The sequence below is a fragment of the Marmota marmota genome, unplaced genomic scaffold (genome assembly GCF_001458135.2).
Source record: "Marmota marmota marmota unplaced genomic scaffold, marMar, whole genome shotgun sequence".
Lineage (NCBI taxonomy): Eukaryota > Metazoa > Chordata > Mammalia > Rodentia > Sciuridae > Marmota > Marmota marmota.
The window spans coordinates 4417357-4433406 of NW_025999869.1; the positions used below are offsets into that span (position 1 = coordinate 4417357).

General features: G+C 48.4%; 1 protein-coding gene across 5 annotated transcripts in view; it reads right to left on the reverse strand.

Moving 5' to 3' along the window:
- Kcnip1 (potassium voltage-gated channel interacting protein 1) overlaps nt 1-16050 on the reverse strand; it is a 193174-nt gene that overhangs the window by 32002 nt on the left and 145122 nt on the right. The window contains exon 1 of one of the 5 annotated variants that reach the window (XM_048815657.1): nt 12460-12593. The exons of 3 other annotated variants lie outside the window; for them this stretch is intronic. In XM_048815657.1, the coding sequence (XP_048671614.1) occupies nt 12460-12568 (109 nt within the window). In that variant the 5' untranslated portion in view covers nt 12569-12593. Of the gene's footprint in view, nt 1-12459; nt 12597-16050 lie in introns of those variants that run through there. One more of the 5 variants, XM_048815669.1, reaches the window with a different exon arrangement.

Here is a 16050-nt window from a genome sequence, read left to right on the forward strand (position 1 = left end):
GTGTGTGTGTGTGTGTGTGTGTGTGTGTGTCTCTCCTTCTGCTTACGTGGGGTCTGGTGCAGACTATATTTTTAACAAAAGTCTTTATTTTTAGAAATAGATGCAGAAGGACCTGTCTTAACTGAGGAAGGGATGAGGTCGACTTGGGAGGAAACAGGTGAGAAGCAAATTTTCAAGAGTCTCTGGCAGAGAAGTCACCAGACCTGCTGACACCTATATGGGAACGCGCTGAGGGACAGGGATCAGGAGGTGACAAGGACCATTTCTTCAGCAGCTGGGTGGATGGTGGAAACGTGTCTTGGGGTGGGGAAGGCTGGGGGAGAGCGGTGCCATCTCTGTCTGTACCCCTGGCCCTGGTGATGGGGCTGTTACAGGGAAAAGCCTGGTTAATACTAACGTATCTTTGGCTGCTGTAAAGTCAGTAACCTGTGATCAGTCCTGGGAGAACTGCCGCCAGCCACACAGTCTACAAACCCTTTCTTGTGGCGGATAGTTCAAAATCATTGCTTCCTGGACTCAGCAGGCTCAGGGTCATTTGCCAATAGGACAGGGTACATTGTTGTCTCTGTGGGTACAATGCCACATTCTATGCTCAGACATGTATCGTAACTGCTTCAAATGTTCCTTATGGCTCTGGGTGTTGAGAGGAAAGAAAAGAACATTTTAAAAGAATGTTCAGTGGAAGGAGGTCTGTTGAAAGCACTGCACACCCTACATTAACCAACCTCAAGAGATTATTTTTTCCAGTTCCCATTTCCTATGGTATTGGGTCTTGGTTATTAGTCATCAAGTGGCACAGCTGGAATGTGAACCGTGATTATGGACCGCTGCCTCCATCTGACCAGGCTGAGGTCAGTGATGGAGACCATCCCAGCTCGGCCTCCTGATGACAGGAAGGAGCCCGATGCTTCAAGAGCACTTGGGGGATCTCCCAACCAGAACTGCTTTATTTTCTCATGGTTAAAAATATTTGCCCATAATGTCTCTTTATAAGATAATAAAAATGAACCATCTGTGGTTCATTGGAAAACATGTCTCAGGCTTATTAAAAATACATGAATTTTTTACTTTAAGATAGGCTGACCATATTATTCAAAAATTGTAAACTGAATTTGTATTATCTATTATTAATTTATTTTTCATAGAAATCTTTCATACAGATGAGCATTCTAATTACTCCTGAAAAAGTAGGCAGCGGCAGTGAGGTTTCCAGTTGAAATGGTCCTGGAGATTAACTGAAACTGAGAGCACTTCAGCCTTCTCCCTGTTCTTGAGCAACACTGTCTGTCATCCTGGAGGGACCCGCCCGGCTTCCTCATCTGTTCTGGATCTGTCTGACTTTGAGGTTCTCCTTGGAGGGAGCCAGGTGCTCCGGCAGATGGAAGCCCAGGGCTGAGCTGCCTGCTCCTGGGTCTTGCTGTCTCTCTCCCCGGGCTCCCTGCCCTTCCCAGGCCCCTCTGCGGCTCTTTCTAATCCTTCCTCCATGCAACAGAGAGGAGTCTGCCTCAGCACCTGCCGCTCATGTTCTATTGACAGGGATCCTGGGTGCATACTTTGTATAATTGAAATATCTCAGTCTTTCTAGTTGGATGGAGGCTGGTTTGACCGAGAGCCTCCTGTGGTCAGGCATTTGCCCTGGGAAAGGCGGGGAAGGGGAGGGAGCTGGTGGCTGCCTGAGGGAGTCTGGGTGGCTCCCATTTTACACCTGCCACTCGTGAGCTGGGTGGCTTCTGCAAATACTGCACCTGTCGGGTGACGTTGCCTCGTCTGTGAAAGACGCTCACTTCTCAGGGCCTTCCAGAAGGTTCGTGGATATCCAGAACACTAAGTAATGGGTTTATTGTAGGCCACCCCAAGTCTACTGCTACATGAGGTGGGGGGCTGTGGGGCTGTGGAGGCTCAGGGTCACCCTACCTGGGTGCCAATCTGTCTCATCTGTAAGGGACAATGTGTGGGTGGGTGGTCTCTCCAGACACACCAATTCAGGGCAGAAAACTCTGGTGGGGTGGGTGGGTAGTTAGGGGAGTGGGCTTAAAGCCTGGGTTCTGGGCCCACAGCCCAACTTCTGGGTTAGGAATTTCCACCCTGCTGCAGTACAGAGGGGAGGGGACACTGGGTTCCTACTTTTCCATGCTCTCTGTATTTTAGTTTATTAATCAGTTATGAATCTAGTCTCTAGAAACGTCTTCGAAGTCACCTTGAACTTATGCTGTGTTCAATTTATATTAATTTCCTCTTGAGATGGCGAGTTTCATTAAGTTTATTAGTTTTGGGGAAGTCAAGCTGCTCGCGATTGGTCCTAGTTTGCTTCCTTTAATCTTCTCATTTCAGGCTGTTTAGGGTTCACCTGGTGTTCACATATTTAACAAGCACGCGGCCATCCCCTCTCCCCATTCAGGTCTCAGCAGAGAGAAGGCATACAGGAAGGGAGTCCGTGGCGCCTGCCAGGAGATGGTGCATGAGTGTCCCCTGTTAATCTCCTCCCAGGTTCCCACCAATCCCCGGAGAGGACGCAGTTTGCCATCAGACAACCTGAATCTCAGAAAGCTGCCGTGACTCCCAGGTCCCCCAGAGAGTGCTTGTACCGGGTCTGAAGCGCATCTTGTTCTGCAAGTCCATAAAGGAATGTCGTTTCCGTGATGCTGTAAGGGGTCAGCCCAGCGTTTCGAGGCTGGGCTCCTCTTCATTCATTCTTCATTCCCTCATTCTCTCCTCACATACCACAAAGATGCACGATTTTTCCTGGAGTTGATCAGCTTTGATTCTTTGCTCCTCCAGGCCTGGAGACTGTTTTTTTTTTTTTTTTTTTAAAGCCTCCTTACTTTACGAAAAAACTTGGTTGGCTTGGTTGGGGTGGGGTGGAGGTCTGGAGGAGGGGTCCTCCAGGGGTCCTTTCTTGCAGCCTGTTTCATTCCTGTTGCTCCTGGCTATGGGATCTTAGGATTAAAGCCTGGTGACTGCCGTGGTTTGACAGTGACCCGGCTGAAGCACAGCCTGTGCATTTAACTCCAGGGTGTTTAACTGCATCTGGCCAATGAAAAGCTGCAGGTTTGGGATCTGTACTTAGGGGGTTCTTGGGGAAAATTGAGGCCCTGTATATCAAGCAACTTTTGAATTATGTCTCTATTAGCGTGTGTGAATGTGTCCCCGGGGAAGCTGGGCAAGCTCTGTTAGTGGAGCAGTTTAAAACAGGATTGGAGGAAGCAGTGGTGGAATATCCCTCAGGGAACAATAATTATAAACAGCAGTTCCATGTAAACAGGTCTTAATGTGTTTTCTATATTGAATTCCTGAGAGTGCGAAATGGGGTGGAGTTTCAGCGCCCCCTCCAGGGCCTTGGCCCTGGGCACTGGCAATGGGAGGAGGAGGTGCTCAGGGCATCTTAGACCCTGGTGGTGGGAGCCCTCGGATTGTGCCCAGGGGCTACCTGTGGGCTACGTGATGCTAAGGCTTGGTGTCCTTGTGCGATCTCCAGGAAGTGGCCTCCTCTCTTTGTGTCCAAGTGAAGCATTTACAGAATCGTAACCCTGAGCCGAATGTTCTCATACGATGCATTTCAAACGAATCCTCCCAACATCCTGCAAGATGGGTGAAGTTACCCTGTTTTACAGGTGAGGAAACAAAGCCTCATGGGGTTAAGTATCTTGCCCCAAACCATCAGTCAGCAGATGGCAGGGCTGCGTTGAAGGTCTGACCTTGGACTCCAGTTCTCCGGCTATTTCCATGACACCTGGTCATTTCCATGTTCTTTGAGTCTTTTCCAGCTAAACATTCTATGAAATTTCTTCACTACCAGAAGCCTGGTGATCTCATCTTGGTTTGCAGCACCACTTTACCTTCCTGAGACTCTAGCATCCAGGGCCAAAAAGCTGATTCCTTCATTTTGTGCTTCATGGCTGCTGCTGGCTCCAGAGTCTTAGGGGTCATGGCCAGGCCCAGCAGGTGAACCATGGGCTGCAGCCATATGTCATCCCAACTGATGGCTGTCATAGTGTGGGGCCATAGAGAAGTGGAGGCCCTGGCTGGTCACCTTGAAAGCAAGGACATCATGGGTCTTCTTAAGTCATTAAATTAGAATTCTTGGGTCGTGGAGATTTCAGGGTTGGACAGACCTTAGATATCATCCAGGGGTTTTCAGACCACCATGCAGGTGGGGGATTCCTTAATTGAGGGAAACCAGACTTAGACACCAGCTCTGGGGGAGGTGAAAGCGACTTGGGGCAAAGTGGCAGATGGGAGAGCTGAGTTTTCCTTCCCCGATCCCAACAAAGGGGTCCCAGGGGATGCCCCTGCAGATCATCATTAGGGAACCTGTGATCTAATTCAGCCCTCTCATTGTACAGGGGTTGAAGTGATCCCAGAGGGGGTGCCCACGTGCCTCGGGTGCACTGAGGCTGGAGTCCAAGCCCACAGGCAAGGCCACCCAGAGGTCTACTCCTAACCATGCAAGTGGCAGTGAGGGCCCTGGAACTGACTTGGGGGGACCTCCAGGTGCTTTGCTATAAACAGTTTGCACGTTAATCCATTCAATCAGGTTTTACCAAATATCTAGTCGTGGAGTCCAGAACTCGCCCTGTTCTTAGACTATTCTTTACAACGTCAGAGAGTCACTCTAGTGCAGGGCAGAGGGGAACCACAGCTTCTGGGACTATGTGGGATGCATGTCAGGAAAGGAGCAGAGAGGTCTGGAGCAGGAGCCAGGTTCCAGAGGGAAACAAGAGCCACGGGAAATGGGCGAGAAGCAGTTCTCTGTGTGCTGTGGAGTCCTTGCTGCTGGAACAGGAAGCCTCTGTCTTGGGCCTCCACATGCAGCCCACAGTGTGCAGACTTCAGAGGGAACCCCTGCCTGCTGTGCATTCAGGAGGAACCTGTTGGTTCATTCAGCACTCCCTGGGCCTGCTCTGTGCTGGGCTCTGCTGGGCAGGAGGGAAGTAGCTCTGCCCATGTCCCCTTTGTCTAAGGATAAAGGCAGGCCTGTGAAAGAAGGGTTTGGATTTTGTTTTAAGTGAAGCAGGGAACCACTGAAGTGTTCACTACAAGGGCTGCCTGATTTGAGGTACATTTTTGTTTTATTTTTTTTATTTTTTATTTTTTTAATTTTTATTGTTGGTTGTTCAAAACATTACATAGTTCTTGATATATCATATTTCACACTTTGATTCAAGTGGGTTATGAACTCCCATTTTTACCCCGTATACAGATTGCAGAATCACATCAGTTACACATCCATTGATTTACATATGAGAAGAAGATTAACATTAAACAGGGATGAGAGGTGGGAGGGAAAGGGAGAGAGAAGGGAAATTGCATGGAAATGGAAGGAGACTCTCAGGGTTATACAAAATTACATACAAGAGGAAGTGAGGGGAAAGGGAAAAATAATACAAGGGGGAGAAATGAATGNAGACACAGCAGGCTCCCTCTACTGTGCAGAGACACTCAGTATTGACTCTTTATTTCCTTAATGTATTATATCTCTCTCTCTTTTTTTTTTAAATTGGAAACTCAGGTGGCAACCTTTGCATGTCAGCACCCGAGAATGATCCCCAGCTCCTAAGCTGAGCCCCCGTGCCACGGCCTCGCCCTGCGAATGTGGTGGGAATGGGCCGCAGAGCCAGGCAATGGCCACAGCCTCTCATCTGTGTGGTAAAGGATTGTTGAAAAAATGAGAATGCATTCAGGTAACAGACTCACATTCAATTATTTGGGTGACTGAATGTAAATGAAAAGGAACATTCTTTTAAAAAAAGCAGATGAGTTGAATCATTTATCTTTCTTTGAAGAAGATCAGTCCAGTTAGATATAGTTCCAGGTCTCTTTTCTCAGAGCCTCTGAGCTGGGATGGGAATTCACACCTCGATTTGTGATGCCTGCTAAACAGATGGTGAATCACCTGCTCTCCTAGTCCACAGATCTAGTGTGTCTTATGTGCTGGGTTCAGGAGATGCCCCTGGCAGTTTGGGCCTGGAGGGGGGGCAGGCATGCCTGGGAGAGGAGGCAGGTGGCAGTGCAGGGTCTGGAATCAGGTGCATTTCTTTGGCCAGATTGGGGTCTTCAGGCTGTGGCTACGAGGAGGGTGGTGGCCTGGGCCTGGGCAGCTCGGGCTCCTCTTTGCGAGCAGAAAGAATGGGAAGGTTCTGATCGGAGCAGGATAAGTTCTTGTCAGTCAGACAAGTAGAGAAGTCAGAGACAGAATTGGGAGCCATCCAGAGCAGGAGTCAGGGCTGTCCCTGAGTAGAAGCCCCTCACCTTGAAAGAGGATGATCTGGGAAAGTTGTAAACCTTGACCATGTAAAAGTGACAATATGATGAACAGGCTTGGTAGACAGAGAGAGGGATGGGACAAGCAGAGGGAAGTAGAAGTGTCCTGTCTTCTGATATTTCAGAGAAGGCAGATGATCGACCCTGCCGAAAGCTAATATTTAAGCAATCAAGGAGGAAATGTGTCATTCAAAGTGTAACTGTATCTATGGAAGAGCCAGCAGTAACTAACCAAATTTGGAAGAGGAAAAAGAAAATAGAGAGTTGGGGCTGAGACGGCAGAGGAGCCAGGCCCTGGATGCTTCGTGGTAGGGTGAGGAGCTAGTATAAGGAGCCAGAGGAGCCAAGGGCTTTTTCCCAGCACACAGGTAAACTCTCTGTATTCCCTTCTTTCATTCCTGATTCCTGATAGTCACAGAAGGACCTGAACCTGCCGGGTGAATTCCACCAGCTCCCCCATGTGGGCAGGATTCCAGGGCTGTGACTGCTCCTCTTTTTTGGAATTGCTGAGAGACCATGTGCTAAGTCTTCACACTTACCAGTATGGAAGATCAATGGGTCTACCTTTATCTGAACTTTTAGGTGTGTGCATTTTATTTTATAACGTATTATAGCAAACCAAGAAACTTTTAAAAAAGACCCGTGCATTATTTTCCTGAGGTTGTCATGGCAAATGACTATAGACTGGATGGCTTAAATTAATAGAAATGTATTCTTGGAACTAGGGGCCAGAGGCTCCTCCTGTCTCTGTGGGCTGAAATCATGGTGTTAGCCAGGCCATGCTCCTCTCAGCGGCTACAGAGAGACTCATCCCCTGAGTCCTTCTGGCTTCTGGTGGCTGCCTACATTCGTTGGCTCATGGCCACATCACTCCAATCGCTGCTTCTGTCTTTGCATTGCCTTCCCCTGTCCTGTCTACGTCCCCTGCCTGCTCTCCATCACTCCCTTTCTCCCTGAACATTTATGATGGCATCTAGGGCCCACCTCATGCTTCTCGATAAGCTTCTCCTCACAGGATCCTTAACTAGTCACATCTGCAAAGAACTTTCTCCTTATAAAGGCAACTTTTACAGGTTCCGGAGCTCGGCACCTGGTCCCCTTGGGTGGCTGTTACTCCGCTCGCGGCAGCCTGCCTGTGTTAGGTCCCCAGGGCTTCACTGAGAGGAACAGTGTAGACACTCACTGAGTGGAAACGGTGGCATTCCCAGTGCTCCAGGCACACCTTAAGCACAAGTTTGGACAGTGGAAAGTGAGCCCAAAGAGTCCTCTGAGTCCTGAAGTCGTTACTTCCTAGTCATGCAGCTTTGAAGTAAAAACTTCAGTCTCAGTTAAAAAAAAAAAAAGCTATAAACATTGATTCAATAATAGTATGAAACCTTTATATTGAATTGCCCTAATGTTCAGTTCAAACACTGAATGGCCAGATATTTCTCAAACTGTAAAGTATTAGTGCTAAGTCTATAAGAAATGGTTAGATCTGGATACGTGTGGGTAGCTGATGTCCTAAGAACCATATTTCGAAACATTTGCCATCAAGGGGGTCCAGCAAGCCTCAGGGTAATATGACAGGTTCATGCACTTTGGAATGCAGGGCAAGGACCCCAGTGAACCCTCCTGGGTTCTCATGATTTCCCCAAGAATTTTAACAACTATTATTCCTATTATTTTCAACGGAAAGTCTTGCTTAGCCTGTGATATTCTTGATTTCATGACCAATTCATGGTCAGAGGTGTAATAAAATTGCCCCATATTTAGAGAGATAAAAGATATGGTGGCAAAGAATGACACTGAGACAAGCTGACACATACCTCCCTGCCTGGGCTGATGATCTGGCCTGGAATAGTGTAGCACTTCTCAAGTGACCGTGGCAGGGCCATGACATGGGGCTGTGGGAAGTGCTGAGGGCAGGGTTAGAGTAAGCCGGCCCAAAGCAGCTGGTGAGAAGTGAGGCAGAAAGTTAACTGGTAATGGTCTCGGAACCTTCTGGAACATATTACCTGTCTGCCTCCCCCTGTCCTGCCTTGACCCTCTCCGCTAAGCAGCCCCTGCCATCCTCTCCTCGGTGGAAGTAGTGATGAGCTGGGTTAATTAGCAGCCCTGGCAGGAAAGGCTGGAAATGCGTATTGGCACAGCATGCAGAGAAAAGGTCATCCCTGAGTTCCTGCTGGAAGCTTCCATAGCAACTTTGCAACCCAAAGGGAAGGATGATTCCGCTCAAGAGGACTGGCAGACTTTAGACCAAGGACGTGAAGCATGAGTTCAGTATTTTTTCTCCAATGAGTAGCATATTCTTTTGATTGACATGCTCTGGGGCCAAAAAAAAAAAAAAAATTCAGGATTAATGAAGCTCCGGCCCTGTGATAGGTAAGAAGTGTGGCACTCCCCACGAGTCAGGTCATTCAGGCCTCACAACAACCATAAGAGCATTAGTGCTGCTGTTACGAATCGCATGCATCCTGTTTCCCCTGTGGTTATAAATTGAGTTGTGTCTGCCTAAAGATTTGTTGAAGTCTGAACCCCAGGTGCCTCATCTGGAAATGGGGTCACTATGGATGTGATCAAGATAAGATGCGTCATTAGGGTGTGCCCTGAGTAACATGACTAGGTCCTTATGAGAAGAAGAGCCTGCCCTATGGACACACAAACACCAGGAGAAGAAAGCCTTGTGGGGATGGAGACTGAGCCTGGAGCCCCACACTGGCCCCAAGGGCCCTGGAGCTACCAAGCACCGGAAGAGGCAAAGAAGGGTCCTTCCCAAGGGGCTTCAGGCTCTAGGGACGTTTGCCAACTCAATTTTAGACTTCTAGCTTCCCAAACTATGAGAGGATAAATTTCTGTTATTTAAAGTCACCCCGTTTGTAGCAATTGTGGTAATTTGTCGGGGCGGTCCTTGGAAATCACTGTGGTTAGTATCCCATCCCCTCTATCTTGCCAGTGAGGAAAGTGGAAGCTAGGGAGGAGCAGGGATGTGCCCAAGGCCACACGCTCATGAACCGCACAGTCAGGGTTGGAACCCAGCTCTTCTGAGTCTGGGCTCAATATCTCTGTACCCTGCCAAAATTACCCAGAAAAATATGTTAAGAATGAGGCCTAAGAAAGACCACTGGTGGGTTCTTCAGAGATGTCCCACCCCCATAGAGTGAGGGCATCACTGGTCCTGAAGTCCTTAGATGGAAGTGACATTCTCTCCGTAGCGCAGAGAGAACGGGTGGGCAGAGTTCCCATGTCACGCACACGTCTATGTCCCTTGGGGCAGCATGGTAAGGGTCTAGCATAAGAGCCTGTGTGTGGTTTGGCTTCCTGACAGTTCACAGCCCCTACCTGGGCCTGGCTTTCCTGCTGAGCTACTTGGTGTAGAGAACAGAGACAAGCACCTCCCCTTGCTACTGCTGCATCTTTGGAAAGTTTATTTAACTTCTCTAAGTGTGTCTTCTTCCTTACATAAAAGGAATAGTGTAACTAACTTCCAGCATTCCTTGACATTTTCCCTAAGAGTGCTGCCTCCAAGGTTCCATTAGACCAGGGAGAGGAAGCACTCAGCACCCTCCTTGGCCTGCTGCAGGTGCTGAATCAATGCTAATCCCCTGCTTATCCTTTCCACAAGGTTCCTAGGGAAAGTTTTAAGCATCTGTTCTCTCTTTTCACCCCAAATCCCCTCATTACTATAACATCAGATGGAAGACTGGTATCCTCTCTGGGGACAAAATCCAAGGCTGCCATCTTAAAGGGAGACGGATACTTAGGGACGTGGAAAGACAGAACAGGGTAGTATTTCTACTGCAGCTTTATCCTTAAAGGGAGGTAGGCGCTCTTGCTTTAATCTGTCATCTCAGCACGTGGCTGCTCTGAAGGCCTGGGCAGGGCTGGAGGGTGTTCTCTGGGAATCTGGTGGAGAGCAGGGGCTGTGTTCATCTCTGGACTGGTGAGCTGAGCCTGGGTCCATGAAGGGGCACCACGAAGGAACAAAGCAACCAGGGGACGCAGGCCTCAGAGGGTCCCTGCATGCAGACCTATTCTTTCAGGTTGTTAGATTTTGGGTAGTTTTTAAGGAAGAAAAAAGGCCTCTGAATGTGCTTCAGCATTCAAAAATCTCAGGAAAGCAGAGCTATATAATCAAAGGGTCATAGATACACTAAACTATAGCTAAAGGTTTTTTTTTTCTTTTTTTTTTTCTCAAAGCTGTAAACACAGCACTAACATATACGACAGATAAAGTAGAGCGGGGCTGGGGAAGCAGGGACGAGGGCCTCAGGGTCTTGGTTACCATGCCAACTTGTTGCACTGAGTTCAAAGAAGTATCTGCACCACTCTAGAATTCCATGGATTGAGATGAAAAATCATCATAAAGAGCTGGGCACAGTGACACACACCTGTAATCCCAGCTGCTCAGGATGCTGAGGCAGGAGGATTGCAAGTTCAAGGCCAGCCTCAGCAACTTAGCAAGGTCCTGTCTCTCTCTGTCTCTCTCACACACAAATAAAATAAAATAAAATAAAAATAAAGCCAATAAATAAAAAAGAGTTAAGATGTAGCTCAGTGGTAAAGCACCCTGGGTTTAATCCCCAGTACTTAAAAAAATCATCATAAGGAAACCCTAGACCCAAGATTAAACCAGGAGAGATCATGCATAGAAACTGAGTCTCAGGATTGTTACTCCAGGGCTCATCCAACCACACCATCTTGCAAGTCACTTTTCTCACCTCAGCCCTGAATGGTATTTCCAATCATCTTCATCTACAAACATATTATGTAGTTAGTCACGTGAGGCCTCTTGGAAAAGAAATTCTGCTTACACCGTGAAGTTATGGAAGAATACACATGGAATAAGCTTTATATATAATTTGCATATTCATTGAACATACATTTTTGGAGGCTGGCATTGTTTTATGCCCTGTTCATCAAATCTAAAATCTTTCAAGAAGCCTAATTTTATGTGATAAAAATCATTCAAAGTATATTCTATTTGGAATTGGCATCTCATAAGAAATAGGAAAAAACTCATCCATTCTTGAGCTTCTTTCTTTTTTTGTGAATTTTCAAGTTTTTCAAATTATTATCTTACTTGTACAAATGGATGGGATACCTTGGGATAATTCAAAACACGTATACAGCCAGGCGTGGTGGTGCACACCTGTAATCCCAGTGACTCAGGAGGCTGAGGCAGGAGGATCGTGTGTTCAAAGCCAGCTTCAGAAACTTAGCGAGACACTTAGCAACTCAGCAAGACCCTGTCTTTAAAGAAAATATTTTAAAAAGGGCTGGGATGTGGCCCAGTGGTGAGGTGCCCCTGGGTTCAATCCCCAGTACTGTACAGTATATAATGAAAAAATCAGGGTAATTAACATTTCCATCTCATTAAACATTTAAAAAAATCTTTTTGTTAATATATAATAATTGCACGTAATTATGGGGTACTGTGTAATATCTCAATACATACCACACATACTGATCACATCAGGGTAATTAACGATTCTGTCTCATCCTTACTCAACACAGAGGAAGAGCTAAGTCTTTCCTGATAGTGAGGGGATGCAGTTCACGGCTTCCTGTCATAGATTTTACCCACAATGAGAAGAGAGGGGCTGGCAGCCTTCAGACACCAACTTCCTAATCACACTGGAGCTCACCGGAATTTGTCACTACATTGTCATTGAGGAATGGGAGTAGAGTCACACTGTGGGGTAGTTTTGGAGCAGGGTTCTTTGCAGGATTGGAGCTTAGGGCTGGGAAACAGCCAACATTTGTCAACTATTTTCCGATTGTCAGGCACCAAGATTAGCGTTTTGCAAAGGGTTGAGCTCCCTATAATCTTACCATTACCTTAAGAGATTAATCCACATAATGACCTCCACAAGTCTTTGGTCTCTACTAAAAACACGGCCATCAGACACCCTCAAAGGGCCGGGGATGGGCGGCGGGGTCTCCAATCCCGCGTGCGCCCTGGGACCCCGCGGTTGGCGGGCGGGCGGGCGGGGGCGGTCCTAGCTGCCCCTCCCCGCGCCCGGCGCCGCACATTTCAGCACCACGGACAGCGCCCCAGCTCAAGGCGGGCACCAATCCACGAGGATTCAGCTGGGCTTTTTCAAATCTCCCGGGTCTGGGTCCCTGCGCTCCTTTCTGTGCATTTTCTAAACTATTTTCACGACTCAAGCCAGAAAAGACATTCATACCAAACGGGGGGCTCAGGGGTTCGCTTACCGTCTGACAAGTCAATCAGTCCCAGGTAGTGCAAGAGTTTCAGGGAGGAGCACACGACCACCACTATGCCCAAGGTCTGCAGCCCCTCCGACTCGCCCTCTGCCCACATCTTCTCCGAACCCTGCACCAGCGAGCCGCCAGGCGGGCATTGATCAGCCAGAAAACCGCTCAGCCCAGCCTCCCTCCCCGCGCTTCCCCCAGCCAGTCCCACTTCCACCCAGTGGCTCTCCCGTGGCTCCCGCCCTCCCTTCCACTCCTTCCCACGCCCCCACCTCTCTCCTGCGCCGAGCTTGCAACCTCTACGTTTCATAGTAATGCTTGCTTTTATTTCCTCTTCTCCCAAGGTAACATCTCCACGGGTTTAACCAAGCCCTAAACATCTGCTGGCTGATGTAACCATAATTGGCAACATCTTACAACAGACGGAGGACACAGAGGGAATGTGTGTGTCTGTGTGCACCATTTCAAAGACAAAAGGTCTTTAGGTCTCAGCTAGACAGGGAGGTGAAAGCTGTGTTTTCCAAAGGGGCAAGGGTTTGCTTTCACTTCCTCAGTCAAGTAGCAGACAAGCTGATCCTGAAGTACAGGCAAGTCCCCGACTGGACATGATGAAGTGTCCCTGGAACCTGTATCCCCAGGAAAGTTATTGTAAACTTTCCACAGTTCTTTTGTCCTTGGGTAGTTTTATATCAGTATCAGAAATGACTAAACGGGTAGCCGGGCTGACTCTATGATCCTTGGGCAGCAGTGTGACGTCAAATCTTCTGCAAATAAGATAAAAAATGAGGAAGCAAAAGGGCCTACTGTTGCTGGGTCTTCAAGTTTGGGGCTCTATGGTGTCGGCAGTGATCTAGGAGGGAAAGGAGTTCAGCAGGGTGAAGAGGAAAGACCGAAGACCCAGAGTCCCAGGAACCTGTCCTTAGGCAAGTTCCTGGATCCCCAGGAGGCCCAGTTCCCCCTCAACTAAAAGACCTATGAAAAGTGTGAGAAGACAGTAGGCACTTAGCAAGCACGAGTTTCAGACTTTGAGAACACACTAGGTTGGCAACAGGGGTACATACTTCTTTGATCCAGAAATATTGCCAGTGAATTGTTCAGTACATGGCCATTTTCATATTGAAAAGACACATGCACACATTCTGTATTTTATATACATAAAATATTTTCAGAAGTCTACACTGATTGTTGACATTTTCAATTGCCTCTGGAAAGGAGAATTGAGGGATTGGGATTAAAGGGTGACCTTGTTATTAAAATTTTCACCCTTTATATTTGTAAAATGAATTTAAAACAATAGCAATAACAAAATTTGAGTGCTAGTCTTCCCTTCTCCTTCTTTGCTAAAGGGGAGACATTCTACACAGCTCTATGTGTCACTCTCCTCCCTCATTGGTGTCTGGGCAATGATATCCTAGTACATTAATACATTTTCTGTTGTTCTAACACAATACCGGAGGCTGGATACTTTATAAAGAAAAGAGGTTCACTTAGCTTATAGTTCTGGAGAGTCAAGGGCAGCATCTGCTTGGCTCTGGTGAATCTCATGGTAGATGGCATCACAGTGGCAGAAGTATGTGTGCAAGAAGTGTGTGGGAGAAACCAGGCTCACTCCTCATGTAACAACTTCCTCTCCTGGGAACTAATCCATTACCACCAGACCTGACCCATGCCTTGGGGCAGCATGAGTCCATTCATGAGCTGAAACTGCCATGACCTAATTTCCTTCCATGGACCCCTCTATTCTCTCAACGCTGTCCCACTGGGGACTGAGTCTCCAGTGCACCAACCTCTGGGGTCACACCATATCCAAACCATAGCACCTGGAGCCAGCTGGACCCTGCTTCTAAGAGCTGATGGTTAATTTTCAGGAAAGCTGAGAGGCACTTGCTAACACCAGGGGGGCTCAGAATGAGTATTTTCACCTCAGAAATCAGCAGAAGCTAAGCATCTGTGCTGCTTCCCCGCCTCACCTCCTCCCGTTTACAGGACCCCAGCCGCCACGACAGAGCCTGTCTTCCCAGGAGGGATCCTGGCCAAGTGGCCTCCCAGGGGTTCTCCCTGGAATGCTGGGCCAGGCGGGATCTGGGTGGGATGGAGCGTGGATACATGAGACAGGAGGAGGGGTCAGAGGCAGGGGCTCCCAGGTGTCCGGCAGGTCAGAACTTTGTTCTCTGGGCGCCTCTGGCCTGGGCCTCCTGTTCTTCTCCACTTGCGGGGACTGTGCTGTCCCGTGCTCCTGCCTCTGCCTCCTGCTCCAGATGGCAGCCCTGGGCAGATGGCTCTGGTCTGTTCCTCTCCTGGGCTTCCGTCCCACGTTTCCGCCGATTTCCCCATTTCCCCTGGTGCACGCCACCCTCCATGCCCATCCACCAACAGGTATTCCTGAGCATCTGTCGGAGGCAGGTCAGGAGCTAGCTCAGGCCCCTGCCGCTTTCCTCTGGAACCAATGACGCAAGAAGGGAGGTGGCACTTCCCACTTTCTGCTTTGCCGTCACCATGTAAAGACCTAACATTTTCCAAGAATCCTGACCTCGACGACAAGGTGACAAGTCTGGCTCCGGATCGTCTCCCATCCCTGAGCTTTAGGAGCACTCGTGCCTCAGCTGAGTCAGCAGCAGCCAGAGAGATACCAGTGTTTCTTGGAAATTTCCAGGTGCCTCTTTTTCATCCACAAGAAGATCAGAGGGAAATTCGGCTCTCGTGGGGATCGTGGGTGGTGGGTGTCTGAGGACGAGGCCCTCTTGGCTCCCAAGGCCACGCTCTGGGGGCATCTGCTTTGGCATTCGTCAGAGCTGCAGGAATCGTTGACCCGGGAACCTGACAGAGCCTCCTCTACCTGTGCCCCCTTTTAAAAAGTTCCATCTTTCACCCGATGAGGTTTTTTTTTCCTCCATGGGGCACTTGCAAAATTCATCTCACAAATTGCTTTCTCATATTTCCAGATCGATTGTAATATGAATATGTTCAACCTGGGAGTTCTGAGCCTGCATAGAATTTGACATTTTTCTCATTAGTTTGTCCTGGATTACCTTTTTTTTTTTGCCAAGAATATTTACCTCCTTGGCTCTCTCCAGTGCTTTCTCAGCACTAGCCGGCCTTCCCTTCCCCAGGCCATTTGCCACACAGAAACAGAGGTGTGGTCATTGCTGCAAAGTGGTCTGTCTTAGGACAGGACCGGAGGGAAGTTGGCTGAACTCGGGGGGCCAGATTCCCGACTTTGGAGCTGACCTGGATACCACAGGAGGCTGGATTTCAGGTCAGGCCTTCACATTCAGACAGAATGGTGCTGTCCCCTGTCTTCCAAGGCCCTTCAGGAGTCTTAGAAACCAAGATGTCCACACTCACTAGTACCAGGTTTCTGCCAAATTATTGCACAGTCTCTGGGTTTGAATTTCAGCTCTTCCACCTCCTGGATGTGTGAGCTGGGGCAGGTCTTTCAAACTTTCAGAGCCAGTTTCCTTAGTCTGGGGATAACACCATGGGACTCTTAAGATATCTGAGTGAGATAATGCCATAAACTGTGTAGCACACTCTCTGACACCCAGTGAATAACAATGTAGCATAGAGCTCCAGGACACAACCTCTGAGCCA